At 42.8% G+C, this 16,803-nt stretch overlaps 1 protein-coding gene across 2 annotated transcripts in view; it reads left to right on the forward strand.

The window, feature by feature from the left end:
- The window catches only part of LOC105477724 (synapsin II), a 196,703-nt gene extending 192,360 nt beyond the window's left edge, over window positions 1-4,343 (forward strand). Inside the window, exon 13 of one of the 2 annotated variants that reach the window (XM_071092228.1) lies at window positions 2,801-3,736. In XM_071092228.1, the coding sequence (XP_070948329.1) occupies window positions 2,801-2,936 (136 nt within the window). In that variant the 3' untranslated portion in view covers window positions 2,937-3,736. Of the gene's footprint in view, window positions 1-2,800 lie in introns of both variants that reach the window. The other variant, XM_011734382.2, reaches the window with a different exon arrangement.
- Window positions 4,344-16,803: the final 12,460 nt, after the last annotated feature.

The raw sequence follows: 16,803 nt of genomic DNA on the forward strand, positions 1-16,803 counted from the left end.
AATGAGGTCTCCTCCTACAGATATTTTGTGGTGGGATTTTTTTTGGCTTTTTTTTTTTTTTTTTTTGGTTTTTGGTTTGTGTGTGTGTGTGTTTGGTTAGAGGAATGGTTAGCGTTCACTGGAAAAGAGAGGAAAGAGGGAAGTGAAAGTCTAAAGTTTAGCTAGAAATTCAACCCCCTTCCCTTTCTTCCTGGGAAGTGGCAATATGGCAGAGTCACTGTCCCTTCTCTAGTCTTGTACTAGCTTAAGGTTTTGGTTTATTTTAAACCCTGTCTCCCACTCTTTTTTTCCATTCCTTTTCTTTGTGTGTGTTTCTTTCCTTGTAAAAAAAATTTTTTTAATCTTTCTGCCTCTGACTCACAGTTCAGAGTATGCAATCAGTAAGGCTGCCCAGAATGAAAAGAGGGAATTGGTTAAATCCATTTCAACATTTTACCTTCAGCTCTGTCCAAAGGAGGTCAGTTTCTGGTGTGGGCAGCAGAGGAGTTCCCAGGCAGAGACGCTGAGGACCTCCATCCTCTTGGGTTCCCTCACACCCAGCAGTCACCCTAGAAGCCCCTCCACACTGCCCTGCTGCACAGGACCCCTGGAAGCAGCAGAGCTGTCCTTGGAAGGGACAGCACCTGGATGTGGACGATGGTCAGTTCTGCCCTCTCTCCCACAGAGGTCTCTGATTGCTTGCAGTGTCCCCAGCAGACTTCTGTCACCGCCTTCAGCACAGACAGCTATAGCCTTAAGGGTTTGGTAAGGGGATGGTAGTGACACACCCCTGCTTCTCGGAGTGAAGTGATGGGCAACAAATGACTCTTCAGGGAGGGAGAAAAGGAGGCTGGAGAATTCTGGAGTTCAAATGAGCCACTAGGAGATCATGTAGTCATTGCAGATGAGAAAACTTTGCTCAAAGAAATTTGGTTTTTTGTTTTTTTTTTTCTCAAAGCCAAGCTACTCCTCTAATTAGTGGCAGAGCCAAGGTTGCGGGCCTCGGGTGTCCAGATGGTCACTTTCTCTGGGTCTTCAGTCCAGCGTGATGGGAGGGGCATCACCCACTCTTCCTCCCCAGCTCTGGCCAGTGGCACCTCTTGCCTCTTGCCTGCCCCATAATGTCCCTTCAGCCCAGCTATTTACTGCCTGCTGACTTTTTTTTAATCCCTCCTGCCTTCTCACTAGCCAACTCTAGCCTCCGCGTGAGGGCAGATCCTTGGATTGTCACTGCCTCTGGGCTGAAGCTGTTGAATAGAGCCAGCCTCTGATGACAAGCTGGAGGCTCATCCCCAGTACTCGCTGCCTGTGTGGGCTGAGGAGTGCCCCCGCTCCCAGAGGCCAGCGTGTTGGGTCTCGTTCCCAGCCCTAATGAAAGGCAGGGTGTCTGTTCACCGCCACTGCAGGCAGAGAGAGACTGCTCATAGTTCTGTAGAAGGGAGTTTCTCCTGAACTGCACCCAGCATTTAAGGGAGGGCAGAGAGTCCCAAGACACCAGGAGAAGAGTTCTGGAGCCAGAAAGCAGCCGGAACGAGAGCCAGTGGGAGTCAAGGAGAAAAGCTGGGCCAGTGGAGAAGCCAGACCTCATGTCCTCTCCTGGAGTGCAGGCTGGGCCTCCCCATGGCCTGGTGCTTCATGGTTTTTCTCTGTGAACCTCTAGTCTCTCAAGGGGAAAACAGGCCCCTAAAAAGTGTGTAGTTTGGATTTTCTCATTAGAAATCTCCCTAAGAAACTTGTAAAGGCCTGATATATATCTCTTTTGCCACTGGACACCCTGAACCCCACAGACCTCATATTAGCGCTCCTCTGAGGAGGGTTGCAAGGGTGGTTACTACATCCATTTTAAGAACAGGGAAATTGCCAGGTGTGGTGGCTCATGCCTGTAATCCCAGCACTTTGGGAGGCAGAGGCTGGTGGATCATGAGGTCAGGAGTTCAAGACCAGCCTGGCCAAGTGAAACCCCGTCTTTACTAAAAATACAAAAATTAGCTGGGCATGGTGGCAAGCGTCTGTAATCCCAGCTACTCGGGACGCTGAGGCAGTAGAATTGCTTGAACCCAGGAGGCGGAGGTTGCAGTGAGCCAAGATTGCACTACTGCACTCCAGCCTTTACAACAGAGAGATTCTGTCTCAAAACAAACAAACAAACAAAGAACAGGGAAATTGAAGCATTGGAGTTTTTGGGCCAAGCCAGTATATTCTTTTGGAATCAGAGAAGAGATCAGAATAGAAAGAGCCAAAAGTTCGTAGAGATCTTCATTTTACCAAACTTCACAGATGAGAACCCACGGCACAGAGAGGCACATGGCTTGCCTCCAGTTAGGAGGGATTGAGTGGCAGAACGAGACTTTGGCCCAGGTCTTCTGATCTGGCTCCACCAGTTGACAGTTGATAGAGAAGACAGTGCCAGAGTCACAGGCCCACTGTGACTTCTTTTCATCAGAGAAGTAATGTGAGATTCCTAGGTTAGTTTTTACCAAGTTGGGATCTCTGAAATTTAGCCCTCAGGCATTTTGGATTAAATTAAAGAAGGAGTCTTTGAGTCACCTCTTCCTCCTCTTTCCCTTATTTCTTTTTTTCCCTTCTCCCTTGTTCCCACACTGTCCCCACCCTTTCTATTCTAGTAGCACTTAAGATGAGGAAGTAACGTAGGGGTCTCCCAGGGTCTTGGTAGCATGGCCACTTCTGGCTTTATCCTCCATAACCCTGGTCTTCCCGGGGAGGGAGTGGGGGTTCTAGTTGTGTATCCTCACGTCATCGTCCTTCCCTGCCTTGCTGGGAACACCACCCTCTCACATTCTCTCTGGTTTTTATCTTCAAGCAAGTCGCAGTCCCTGACAAATGCCTTCAGCTTCTCTGAGTCCTCCTTCTTCCGGTCTTCAGCCAATGAGGATGAAGCCAAAGCGGAGACCATCCGGAGCTTGAGGAAGTCCTTTGCCAGCCTCTTTTCAGATTAGCTCTTCAGACACACGGGGCACCCGGCCCAACCAGGAAAGGCATTTAAGACATTCACCAACAACAGTCAGCCAGCTTGGTGGTGATGTCCCATGACCTTGATGTGTGTGGTCCCTTCCTCTGCTCTGTTGTGCTAAGTGATGTTATGCAGCCCAGAAAGGACCATGTGACAGTCTCAGGGCAGGTGCCTACCCAGCAAGGGGTACCTGGCATCAGAGAGGAAAGAGCTGCTTCCCTGTAGTCACGAGAGCTTCCTTCTGAAGTCATCGTTTGCTATAAGTTTAGTGGCCTTATTGTGACAGCGCCATCATGTCTTATTCTTCCCTGTGAAACCAGGATTAATCGTGGACTCCTGGCAGCTTAACCTAGCTCAGTTGCAGTGCTAAGCATGCCCTGCCCCCATTCAGTGATACCTGTTTGGGAAGTGTATACTTCCCTAAAAGTACTCTTGGCCCTAAGTTTTGGGAACTTTCCTTATCCTGGATCCCTTGTCATACCCGTGTTACTGTTTAAAGCACACCCACCCAACTTACAAGATCTTAGGCTGCTGTGGTGGTGAAGCACCTTGAGTCTGCTGATATTCGGGAGAACAAGGATCTGCAGTTTCCCCTTTTCTTCCCTCTGAAGAGTGGTTCTTATGTGCAATCTGCAGTAACCTTGAACTCCAGAGCTGCACTATAGAGGAGAATGCATGCCACTATGACAGCAGTATGCCAAGCTTTGTGTTCATCTCCTAATAAATGTTAAGACCTTTGGTGTAATAAAAGCAGCAGCATTCACCAACATTTGATTCAGCCATGAGGTCTTGACCCCTTGGCCACCCTTTAGGCTGATAGAGTGTCCATGAAGTGTGTGTGTGCTTGAGTGTAGGGAGTGAAAAATATAGGTGTGTGAAGCTGTTTGTGTCAGTTTGTGTGTGTGACTGCAGGTGTACCTGTGTTTGCAAGTGTTTGAGAATGTGTCTGTCCTTTACATGCCACTTCTGGGCCTCCTGACACCTCCCCAATGAATCTCTCTCCTCCAAGACAACTGGCCTTCCTTCAGCAACTCAGCATTTCTACCTATATTATGGACTTTGTAACCTTTCAAATAAGCACAGAACCCTTGCTCTTGGAGGAGTCAATTTAGACTCACTTGCCTGGTCTGTCATCAAGCTCCTCAGCTGAGGCCCACATGGTGGTCCCAATGAGGCCGGACCAACCTGCTCTGATAACCAGGCTCCCACGGATCCCAACGAAGCCATCCTAAAGAGGCCTGCAATTGAGGGTGGGCTCTGAGGGATTTCACTCTGGCTGCTTCATGACTCCCTGATATTCAAGTATATTTTCCCAAAGACCACGGATGCTGTGAAGATAAACACTACATCTGCACTGATTAAAAAAAAAAAATCCATATCTTAAAATGTTAATATCTGAATGTTAATAAGTATCTAGATAATTTCCTACACGTGACACCCATCCTACTAACTCAACAAGATAACACTCCTCCAAATGCCACTATCTTGTTAACTTCTCCTCATGGACAGTAGATGCTGCAAGGTCAGAGAATGAATTTCTCTGATACCAGGGTCTCCTTTCTTACTCATTCTCTGTTTTCGCAGTTCAAGGATTGAGAACCGTACCCTCTTCTTACACTTAGAAAACAAAATAGAACTTCCCATTGAGTGACACCTGGGAGGTGACAGCCCTCCTCCCACAACACACATAACTAAAGAACAAACAAAAGCGTGGGGTACCTGGGCGCAAGGCAATTGACCTTTAGAGTTCCTTCTATTTCCAGATGTAGGGGAGGCAGATGTCCTGTTACTTTCGTGGCTGGGCCTGAAAATTAAGCATGCATAAGACAGATGAACAGGACAAACGTATACACATTTTATTTAATATTTTTATGTGTACATGGGAATCTTCATAAGGAAAATGAAGGCCCAAGCTGTTAAGCCCACAACTTGTATACCATTTTAAATAAAGAATGATAAATTGTGACGATATGACAAAACAAAGGGGTCTGAGCTAGTCAGCCAGTAAATTGTGGGAAAGTAGGAAATATATGGGAGAAACTAATGGGAGAGAAGGGTTACAAATTTTAGTAAGGTTTTGTCTGTGGAGATTCATCTCAGTGTCAATTCCCTGTCTCTGGTGATAAGAATGTTTGCTCCCTTCTTCCTTTTGGGGGAGAGGCACCCTTCCGACAAGAAGTTTTAGTCCTGCTTCAGACAGGAACGGGGAGGTCAGAAAACCTTTCCTGCATCTGTTGTTCTGTTGCCTTCAGCTCACTGTAAACTGTTGAGCTGAATAAACAACAAAGTGGCATATTTTGAGGTGGCATACTCTGACCACCTTCACAAACCAAGAGTCTGCCACTAGCCATTGCTTGTATCCCCTGATTCCAAATATGTTTTAAGAGAAGTCATTTGTTTAGTCAAAACATTTCTTGAGCACTTACGATAAACATAAACATTGTGATGGATTCATAGGAATATTTGCTGACATTTCCATAGTCAGGCACTATTCTAAATACTTAATGCACATCAACTTTTGTATTCCTTATAATAAGCCTATATGGTAGGTGCTGTTATTATTTTATAAATGAGAAATGGAGGCACATCAAGGTCAATAACTCACTCAGGTCACTCAGCTGGGCAGGTGGTAGAGCTAGGATTTGAACCTAAGCAGTGCAGCAGCAGAACTCATGGCCTGAGCTACTTTGCCATATTACTTTTATTTAATCTAGCAGAGTCAACAAGACAATTGTATTACATTTTACATAGTGTGATAAGAGGTGCACACAAAAATTTACAGCATATCCACCTTTTTTCTTTACCTTCTCTCTCCATCCCCTGGCCCCAGGGAAAGAAGGAGTGGGAGAAAGTTAGGAAATCTGTGACCAGTGTTGACCCCTTGTCCTAAAACTATGAGTAACATACACAATGTTTCTTATTCTGATAGAATATAATTCTGGTTCTTAAAAAATTACTCATTCTTCTACATGTGATGTCAGACCAAAAACCACAAGTGGCTTATTTAGAAAATGAGTCAGCCTGGAAATGCTGCAGTGACAAAAAGGAGAGGCATTTACCATAGGTCAGGCAGCACCCTGGTCTGAAGGACATATGGATTCTCTCCAGCCCTTAGTAATGGGGTGGGGCTGGGGGTGGGGAAGTTCCATTCAGAAACAGGCTTCTTGCTACTTAAAAAAGACAGCCCCAGAGACTGGGAAATTGGCTATTCACAGCCATCAATAAATACTCAGCGAATACTGTGATAAAAATTATCTGTAGCTAAGATCTCTGAAAGGTTGGTTGCAGTCTTCTACAAATCTTGAAGCCTTGTGTGTAGGCCAGCTTTGACCACTGTGCAACCACCTCTGCAGTTTATGGGGATTGCCTACTTATGTCTTCACCCCAGATTAGTAAAGGTAGAAAGCCTCATCCCTGCCCACATGGAACTCGTCATCTTCTCGGGCCAAGATAAATTAATTCTGTCCTTTATTGATTTGTTCACAACCCCTTATTTTACTTAGCTCCATAAATTTTACAGGAGGAATATAAAAATGAATTAAGCAAGGATTTGGCCCTCACAAAGTTTATTGCCCAGTAGGGAAGATGTGTAAATATAAAGAAGAAAGTGTAATGCATTAAGTCAAATGCAGTCAAAATGTTAGTTTGGAAAAAAAAATAAGCTTGATAGGTATTGGTGAGGATATGAGAAGCAGAAGGAAGTCTTACACGTTGCTAATGGGGGTGTGTTGATACTGCCGTTTCAGGGAACAGTTTGGCAATCATGCATAAACCCTATGACTCAGCAATTCCATTTCTGGACATTTACTCTAGAGAACCTCTTGCACATGTACATAAGAAACCAAGTAAAAGAATATTGGTCGCAGCGCTGTACAAAGAATGGATATAACCACCTCTCGTGGGGAATTAAAACATATTGTGGTTTACTCATAAATTGGAATACTTACTGTGTAGGAGTTAAATATATGAGGAATGCAGATGAGTTCAGGTAAGATATGGAAGGAGAATGAATAAGATGTAAAATGGACCACAAGCAGCATACGCTGTTGCAGTGGGGCAAGCTTCTAGCTCCGGTGCTCAGAGAAGACTGCACCCTGGAGGTGAGCTGTGCACAGCCCACAGGACAGGAGGCACGCCACCTGCCGGGACTGGGCTTTGTGCACAGAATTCAGCCACTGAGTTTTACAGCTGGAAGTTGCATCTAGCTGCATCAAGGCCCAGGCAACTTAAGGAGTTTGCCAAGGTCAAAAAGGGAGTTAGTAATAGAAGCAAATGAGTCTCAACCGTAAGTGTCAGGTGGGCCATTGGGAACATCGCCTTTCCTGAAATAAATGAAATGGGTTTCATATTCGGGGGTCCTCCAGGGAGGGAGAGACTTAAGGAATCATTTCACAGAGGCCAGGAGACAAAGGGAAGAGACAGTGTTGCCTAGTGGAAAGAGTCTGGGTTTTGGAATCAAACTGAGTTTAAATCCAGGCTCTGCTAGTTATTGGCTAATTGATTATGTAGTTTAACTTTTCTGTGTCTCAATTTTCTCATCTGTAAAATGAGAATAATGCTGCCTTTCCAAGGAGGTTGTCTTAAGAATTAAACAAGCTGATAGAGTCTGTTCCTAACAGTGGTTGGCATGTGAGATCACAAGAAACCCTCTCTGTCACATAGAAAACCTGTGTAAGTCCCAAATCCCCTTTTCCCAGGACTCCTCCAGGAGCAGCCAAACAAATGCCAAACATGCCTTAATCCTGCTCCTGCAACCAGGGGAGCCTCTAGGGCAATTTCAGCCCATCCGATGCCTTTTCCTAGGGTTATGGCTCCTTTTAGTTGTATTAGCTAAACTGAGTTGAGGGTGGACATCTGGGAAGGCCTGTGCTGTGCCAAGCCATTCCACTAGCAATAAACACACAGCAGACACATACACACGTACACACATGCACACACAATAAAAACTGCAGCTACAGAAATGACAACGCAAACCCCAGGTGACCACAATGGATGCTTTTTTAAACACTGATACCATACCATCATTACTACAGTGGTATGGTTTCCTTCAAAGCAATTCCTGTGGGAGATTATTTATTCCTACAAGGCTGCTGCTTATGTTCAGAACATAATTGCTTTCAGATCTGTAGTACATTATTTGAATTCCTATAACTCTTGGAAGATCAGAAATTCTTTACCTGGAATCCAGGTATTTCCATGCATACTATACTGTGTATTGTGCATTTTGGCAGGCCCTCAACACACACACAAAAGTTTAAGAATCGTTGCTTTAGGGAGTAAATTTTGATTTTAAAAAAAATTTAATTCTTTTGGAGTCAAATCTATTGATTAAGGTAGATAATATATACGGTCCAAAATGCAATGTGACTCTAAGTTAATGAGACAATGTTCTGTGGCTTACAAACTAGTTCTGAAGTAAATCCCAGAAAGGGGTCTCAGATCTGTTTTGAATAGTTTCTCTCTGAAATAAATGTATAGACCCATCAAGGTTATCAGGTTTGAAAGAGAAGATGCATTCCAACAGGCAAATTCTGTTGTTTGTGGAAAATAAACAATTTATTACTGTCTAATTTGCAGGTTACAGGCTATATTCAGAATAATGTTTTCTCCTCAAATAATCATAACATTATTACTTACATTTGTATTTTCCAGTTTATGTAGGACCTTGCAGTTTAAAGGCACTTTACAGTTTACAAACACTGATTCAGCTGTCATTTTGTGGAATTCTCACAATAGCCCCATGAAGCTATCCCTCATCATAGGTGACTTCTGAGTGTCTGAACTGTGGGCTCACACTTGAATGGTACTTTTCCTCCTGTGGTACAAGTTTCCTTGGACTTTAAGCCGGTTGATTGTAAACATGTAGAAAAATAATGCAACTAGTCATTCTCTCTGATTTATCCACCTCTTATTCAACACCCGATTACTCTGAGAACTTGCTTTCTATCTTGCTTGGATATTGATACAGTTAGACACACACACTTGTGCTTGCCCACTGGTCTATATTTTCGGGACTCTTGTTTCATAGGCCCTACTCCCCAGCCTGCTACCTTTATCGAGGAGATAACCTTCCAGAAAGGGGAAGAGGGAACACTGGAGATAACCTGAGAGGGGAGGAGAGCTGTTACCTGGCCCCACCTCATGTGTAAATGAATGCTCCCCAGGGAACTCCACCCCTTGGTCATTTTCAGCCACCTCCATATCCACATACATCTCTTCTGATAAGAATCTCCACCCTTCAGCTAACTCCTCCAGGCAGTTCACAGCAGAAAGCAGAAAGCTACAGCTGCCTGGGTGGATCAGGTTAAGTTCAGCAACCGCCTAACCCTACTTGTTTTAGATTCTCGGTCCTGGGGAAGGGAGATATTAGCTCTATTGGATTAGTGAGGGGACAACACAGGTTTAGACTTCTTGGATCCACTCTGGAACTCACTGGTAATGATAGAAAACTGCAAGACTAGGCCCAGAGGGGCTCAGCAAATCCTGACCTGTATATACCCTGAAGACCTCAAACCAGCCCTGGGACCTGAGTGTTGTAGGGAACGGACTAGAATGAATTTGGGATGCTCATTTACCTTCGGAGTTTCCCTTGGGCTCTAAAGACACTTTGGTTTGCATATTTCACATCAAAGCAGTGATACATTTCAATTTAAGATTAGTAGACAAGGCCAGTAGATTATTTCTTCTCAAGAACTATTCCTTTATTCCATCCCCATAGCTATTATTCTGGATTAGGGCCTTTATTCACACCTTTTATTGTGATAGCCTCCTAACTGGGTTCCCTGGCTTCATTCCCTTGCTTGTTTCTGCCAGGTACGCTTTTAAAATCTCTGATCGCATCATTCTCCTGGTCACAGTCTTCCAGGGGATCCCCAGGCTTAACGAGTGAAACCTAAACTCCTTAACTTGGTATTTAAGGCCCTCTAGAGTCAAGATTCAATTTACCAGGAAGGCAGCGTATGGACTGGTTAAGTGTAAATGCTTTGGGTTAGTTTCTGTACCGGTTCTGTCACTTGCTAACTGTGTGACCTTGGCAAATGACTAAAATCTAAACCTCAGTTTTTCTCCTTTGAATGGTTTAATGATTTCATAGTTTCATTTCCAAGTTTGTTCTGTTGGGATCCATTTTACCATTCTAAGGTGAGGAAATGGGTCCACAGCTTGTCTCAAGAAGAGGAAGTAACTCAGACATTTACCAAGGTGCTAGGCCTGATTTTTAGGCTTCTGAAACTGGAGTTTGGCCATTAAACTAAGTTAATGGATCTACTGAGCATATACCCAACAGGATCTTTTTCCCTAAGTCTGCCATTTCAAAGGGCGCAACTATATCTAGAGAGACTAGATTTCTTATTTCTTTTTTTAAATTTATTTTACATTTAGTCAATAGACCATTAGTAGATAAGCCTTAAAACTTGTTGAATGACAGGATGTCATCGACAGGAAAGACTGCGAATAGTTATATTATTGCTCCTAATTCCTTACTCTCCTCCATTCTCATAAGTGGATGATATCTCCCCACCCATTGCCAAGTGACCTGCTTCTCTGTCCCAAAGACACTGGGCTTAGTTATAGAACCTGCTTTGGCCAATGGCATGGAAACCAACAGAATTTACTCCATGAATGCCACCTCATTTGATTCTCCCGTTGACCTCAAAATGGTTAAACTGAGTCTCAGAATGGAGACACGAACAACAGAACTGCAGGCAGTTGCAGCTGCCGGCATCTTAATGTGAGCGATAAATACATGTTTACGTTGTAAGAAATTGGCATTTTGGAGTTGTTTTCATAGCGCAGCTGACTGATACATATCAACAAAAAATGTGTTAAGAATAGGCCCTTCCTGGAGTTTTGCCTAGAGTGAGTGAGTCAAAAAACTAATTTTTAAACTGGCTATTGCAACACTGCAGGAAGATGGTTGAAAATTAAAGGAGACATTCAAGTGAATGAGGGTAGTATGAAGAGAGGTGTAAAGTCTGTACTGGGAGGAGGAAATGGTGTTTCTTTGACTTTAAAATATTTTGTATTTGTTTGTTACATTCTTCTCAGGCTTCCTAGACTATCTTTTTAAACCTTGGAGTTTGATTTCTCCCAGAAAAGGCACAGCCTATGAACTGATTTACAGTATTATTGGAAGATGAGATGCTTCTAATAATTGATAAAGTTCTGTCAAGCACCTTACTTAAAAATTAACCTTTCTGTCAAAAAACTGTCTAGTGACATGGAAACCGCTAGGCTTTCCTGATTATATCTGAAAATGTGGCTATAGATAGATTCTTATACAATAAAACTTCATAAAGAGTGGTCACAGAAGAACATCTGCCTATGAATGATAGCATAGCCCAGCAGTGTTTTTTGTTTTGTTTTGTTTTGTTTTGTTTTTTTACAAGACCTACTGAACCTTTGGGGGGGGGTAACTAAAATGTAATAGGAATGGACATGAGAGTATTTTAAAACAAACAAAATCCCAAAACCTGTATTTCTAACTTCTTGTAAACTGAGTCACTACTTCAGACCCTTTAATGCTGTTATTTTCAAAAGCAAATACTGCTTTTGTTTGCATCCCTTAACTATATCCTCATAATGTTCTTGCTGCTCCCAGATTTGCATCCCCGATTATTTCTCAAAAGTTAGGCCAGATAAAGCCTAAAGACACTTTCATCATGGCACATCTCTAACTCGAATACCCAGAATAGCTCCTGCTGCCTAGAGCCTAAAAGCCAATCTACAGCTTATTGTCAAGGTATCTGCAAACAAAAACCAATGGTCTTAGCTGCCTACTGTATCAATTCTCTTCTCCAGACTAGTGATCTACTCACTATTTCCCATATGTAACTTGTACTTTCCTGCCTACTTGCCTCTGCTCATGAGGTTAGAGATGTGTTCTTTCTTTCTCTTCTAAGAGCTTGTCCAAATTTCCCACCTTTTAAGCCTCCACTCCCAAGTTTCACCTGTGAAGCTTTCTCTGACCACAAAAGTACAAGGGATTAGGGTCCCATTGCTACCATAATGACCGTGGGATGGCACAGGCTTTTTGGAACCCAGTACTGCCTGACTTAAAGAAATCAAAGAGCTAGCTGGGTACACTGGCTCACACCTGTAGTCCAAGCACCTTTGGTAGGTTGAAGCAGGAGGACCCCTTGAGGCCAGGAATTTGAGGCCAGCCTGGGCAACAAAGCAAGACCCTGTCTCTACCACAAAAAAAAAAAAAAAAAAAATTTTTGAAGAAGTCAAAGAACCATAATTTATTATAACTTCTTAGGGGCTAAATAGATTGAGCAGAAGCCAAAAACTAAACACCACACTCAAGTATTCTATGAAGCCAGATTCTGCTTCTAAAGTGCTAAACTGTCATTAATTTCATTAGAATCTAGGAACAAATACAAACACCAAAATCGCCTTTCCAAAGTAATGGCCATTGCTGAAGCATTTCTTTCAGAACCTGGAGACCCATTAAAGATTTTGGGGTCTCAAAACATATGGAGAGTAAATCTTGAAAGGCAAGGGAATCCATGCATTCTAGGAAATCTATAAACCATAAATATTAGTTTTAGCCCAATCGTTTTAAAACTTTATTTTTTTATTTTATTTTATTTTTTGAGATGGACCCTCACTCTGTTGCCAGGCTGGAGTGCAGTGGGGCGATCTCGGTTCACTGCAGTCTCCGCCTCTTGGGTTCAAGTGATTCTCCTGTCTCAGCCTCCCGAGTAGCTGAATCTATAGGCGCACGCCACCACACCCAGCTAATTTTTGTATTTTTAGTAGAGATGGGGTTTCACCATACCATGTTGGCCAGGATGGTCTCGATCTCTTGACCTCATGATCTGTCCTCAGCCTCCCAAAGTGGTGGGATTACAGGCGTGTTTTTTGTAATTAAACACTATTTTTTCAAAAAAAATTTTTTTACATGGAACCTTAACATGAAATGCAGGTTGTAGCCAATTTGTTCTGTTAAATCGGGGCAACAGGTCAGGCACACCACTGGGTTAGTCTCTATGGTCCCTCTACCACACCTGATCCTTGCATCCCTTGAATGGGAAGCTGAGTCTCTCAAAAACAATTTATTGCTGGACTACTGCAAAGCTCCTACTCAGTCTACATTTCTGATGATTGTTTACCCAGGCTGTCTTTAAATGGAACCTTTCGGACTTCCTGCTTAGTTGAATCTAAGCTGAGGTTGCATTATAGCCATGACCAAAATGGAGAAATAGACACTGCTCAGGCTCACCTGGGATACACAGGGTAGGAACTCTGAACAGATAGGAGTATATGCCATGCATGCCTAAGTTCCCAGCAAAGAGGGGAGAGTCTCCGTGTCAGCCTCTGGATCAGAGCCCACTGCCTGCAGCCCAGTGATGGCAGGTGGGAGGAGTTCCACAGAGAGCACCTTGGAAATGGGATTGGGCTCCTTGGCAGTATCTTTATTCCCTACAATTGCTTCAAGCCTCAGGGCTGCTGGCTGCTTGAGCTATCATTTTAATTAAAACATTTACCCTAAGTGACAGGATCAAGCTAATGGAAGGTTACAAAGACTAAGAGTAGAGAATATTAAGAATGTGTTTCATGACTGGGCGCCGTGGCTCACGCCTGTAATCCCAGCACTTTGGGAGGTCGAGATGGGTGGATCACCTAAGGTCAGAAGTTCAAGGCCAGCCTGGCCAACATGGTGAAACCCTGTCTCTACTAAAAATACAAAAACTAGCTGGGCATGGTGGTTGCTGCTTGTAGTCCCAGCTACTCAGGAGGCTGAGGCAGGAGAATCGCTTGAACCCAGGAGGGGGAGGTTGCAAGTCAGCCAAGATCGCGCCATTGCACTGCAGCCTGAGCGACAGAGACTCCCTCAAAAAAAAAAAATGTGTTTCATATGTTGCCATTTTATAGTCACCAGCACCCCTTCTAGGTCTCTCTTCTACCATGAAGTCCAAGACTTCAATACATGAGATCATGTAGGATCACAAAATACATGTATTGTTCCTTGCATGGAAAAAGGAGCTTAGAAATCACAGTAAGATACCGTCTCATACCAGTCAGAATGGCTGTTATTAAAAAGTCAAGAAATAACAGATTCTGGTGAGGCTACAGAACAAAGGGAATGCTTATGCACTGTTGGTAGGGATGTAAATTAGTTCAGCCACTGTGGAAAGCAGTTTGGAAAATTCTCAGAGAACATAAAACAGAACTGCCATTCAACCCAGCAATCCTATTATTGGATATATACCCAAAGGACTATAAATCATTCTATCAAAAAGACACATGCACTTGCATGTTCATTGCTGTGCTATTTGCAATAGCAAAGACATGGAACCAACCAAGGTGTCCGTCATTAGTGGACTGGATAAGGAAAATGCAGTGCATATACACCATGGAATACTATGCAGCCATAAAAAAGAATGAAATCATGTCCTTTGCAGCAACGTGGATAAAGTTGGAGGCCATATCCTCAGTGAATGAACCCAGGAACAGAAAACCAAATACTACATGTACTCACTTACGAGTGAGATCTAAACACTGAGCACACATGGACATAAATATGGGAACAATAAACTCTGTGGACTACTAGACAGGGGAGTGAGGAAGAGGGGCATGGGTTGAAAAAGTACCCATCAGGTACTATGCCCACTACCTAAGTGATAGAATTCATACAAACCTCAGTATCACACAATATGCCCACATAACAAACCTGGACATGTACCCCCTGTATCTAAAATAAAAGTTGAAATTTTTAAAAGGAAAGAAAAGAGAGCTTAGAAGTGAATAAGCATTTGAATGGCAATGTGGGATGAAAGATTCCTCATGCCAGGTGTCACATCCAAATGAACTGAGGATAATACTGTATGACAGATAATCATGGATGAACCTAGCAGGAAAATGTAATTTCCTGCTAGTGGTTTTCCATAGCCTGTTGGCGTAAGCACAGGTAGGGCTAAAAGAACCCCTTAACCTAGGTTAGGTATTATTGAATTAAGTATTATTGCCTTCCGACAAGCCACCAAGATCCCAGGGCTGTGAGATAGAGGGGTAGAGAGGAAGGCACAACCCTACATGAAAGAAAGGGATTCATTAAAATACAGTTTGTATTTAAATACAATATGAAAGTAACATAAGACTTTACAGTCTATTGTGAGTAAGGGTGTGGCTGCTGTAGCCAAATTAGGAAAAAACAAAACAACTAAAATTGTTTTTTATACGCATGTACCAGCCGGTGGGCAAAACACCAAAGGTGCCTGATGGGAGTGGGCATGTCAGGGCTAAGCACAGAAAAGAGTACTCCTGAGAAAACCCCTGCAGACCCTCACAACACAGAATCCTGCTGATCAAACTGAACCGTGAAACAAACACATCAACACAAGACCACTTTGCTTCCTCTGAATTATGCTGAAAGTGTAGCGCTATTCCGAACATAGATGGTTTGTTATTTAATGGGCAGCAGCAAGGTGCTCGCCTAGGTGATTTCATGTTGTCAGTGTATGAATCCGAGTCATTTGTGCTCCTTGCTGCACAGTTACCCTCGCTGGACATCAGCAGTGTATGACTTCTGCCCCCAACAGAACACAATGTAATGTGCCTTGAGGGGGATGAAGGGACACCAAGTGATGGCCCTGAAAGCAGCGGACTCTGGTTGGTGACAGCCAGAACTGTATTCAGTCTCCCTTACTTTTGCCACCTCCACTTTATCCCAAACTCACGTCCTTTAAGAAGTTTTCTACCCAATTGGCTGAAGTAACTCCAATCCGCCCTGCAGTCAGTCCAGGTGCAAGGCACGGAGTGAAGACGTGTGCTTCCTCTGAGAGCTGTCAAATCTTTCCTAAGAGAGAAACAACCATGAAATTTTTTTCTAATTTGCATGTATATTTAGAATAATAGAATCATAGAACTGGAAGGAATTACAGACGGCATCTAGCCCAAACCCACCTATCACAAACTTGGCGTGGAGCTGTGCATGAGGCTTGCAAGGTACCTTCAGATTAAACAGTAAAACTTCATGCCTTCAAATCCTGTTCTTTCAAATTTTATTATATTGCATAAGAGGCACAGAAGGACAAAAAGAACAATAAGCCAATGTTTTTTTATTATATTAAAAGTATATAATCGAAGAGCTCTGGGATCAAAGGAGAAATGCAAAATGATATTGCAGAATTCCTAGAAAATTCCAATATTGAAAACAGACATGTCAGACTCTCGGGTAAACAGTGCTCAAAGGAAATTAAGAGTATTAAATATCTATGTTAAGAAATACTAACGTAAATGAATTAAATGTGCAACTAAAAAGTAGGGAAATAACATAAATGGGAGAAATAAAAAAATGATAAGGATAAAAGCAGAAATTAATGAGATTTTAAAACTGACAATAAATCAAAAACTTGTTTGTTGAAAACATTAACAAAAATAAACAATTCAATAGCCAACTTAGTTTTTTAGGAGGGAGAAAGCCCAAACATATCAAATAAGAAATGTCAAGGGGAAAGTCATTATCAAAAGAGAACCAATCTAAAAAACCACGACTCTGTACAAATACATGTAAAAACCTACATACAGTAAATAATTTGGGAGGATAGTGGCTCTCAAGCGTTTTGGGCTCTTGAACATTACTGGAGACTCAAAAGAGCTTTCATGTGCGTGGATTATATCTGCTAGTATTTACCATGTTAGATAATAAATTCATTACATGTTGACATAAATAACAATTTTATGAAAAATACTTATATTTTCCTAAAAAAAAAAAAAACATGCAGAGAGGAGTGGCTTATTAGGAAGATCTCTTGAATGTCTCTGGCTTAATAGGAGACAGATGGATTCTCACCTGCTTCTGCGTTCGATTTGTTGTGATGTCTCACATACTGCAGGATCACTGCCCT

This window comes from Macaca nemestrina, chromosome 2, assembly GCF_043159975.1.
Source record: "Macaca nemestrina isolate mMacNem1 chromosome 2, mMacNem.hap1, whole genome shotgun sequence".
In the NCBI taxonomy this organism is placed as follows: Eukaryota; Metazoa; Chordata; class Mammalia; order Primates; family Cercopithecidae; genus Macaca; species Macaca nemestrina.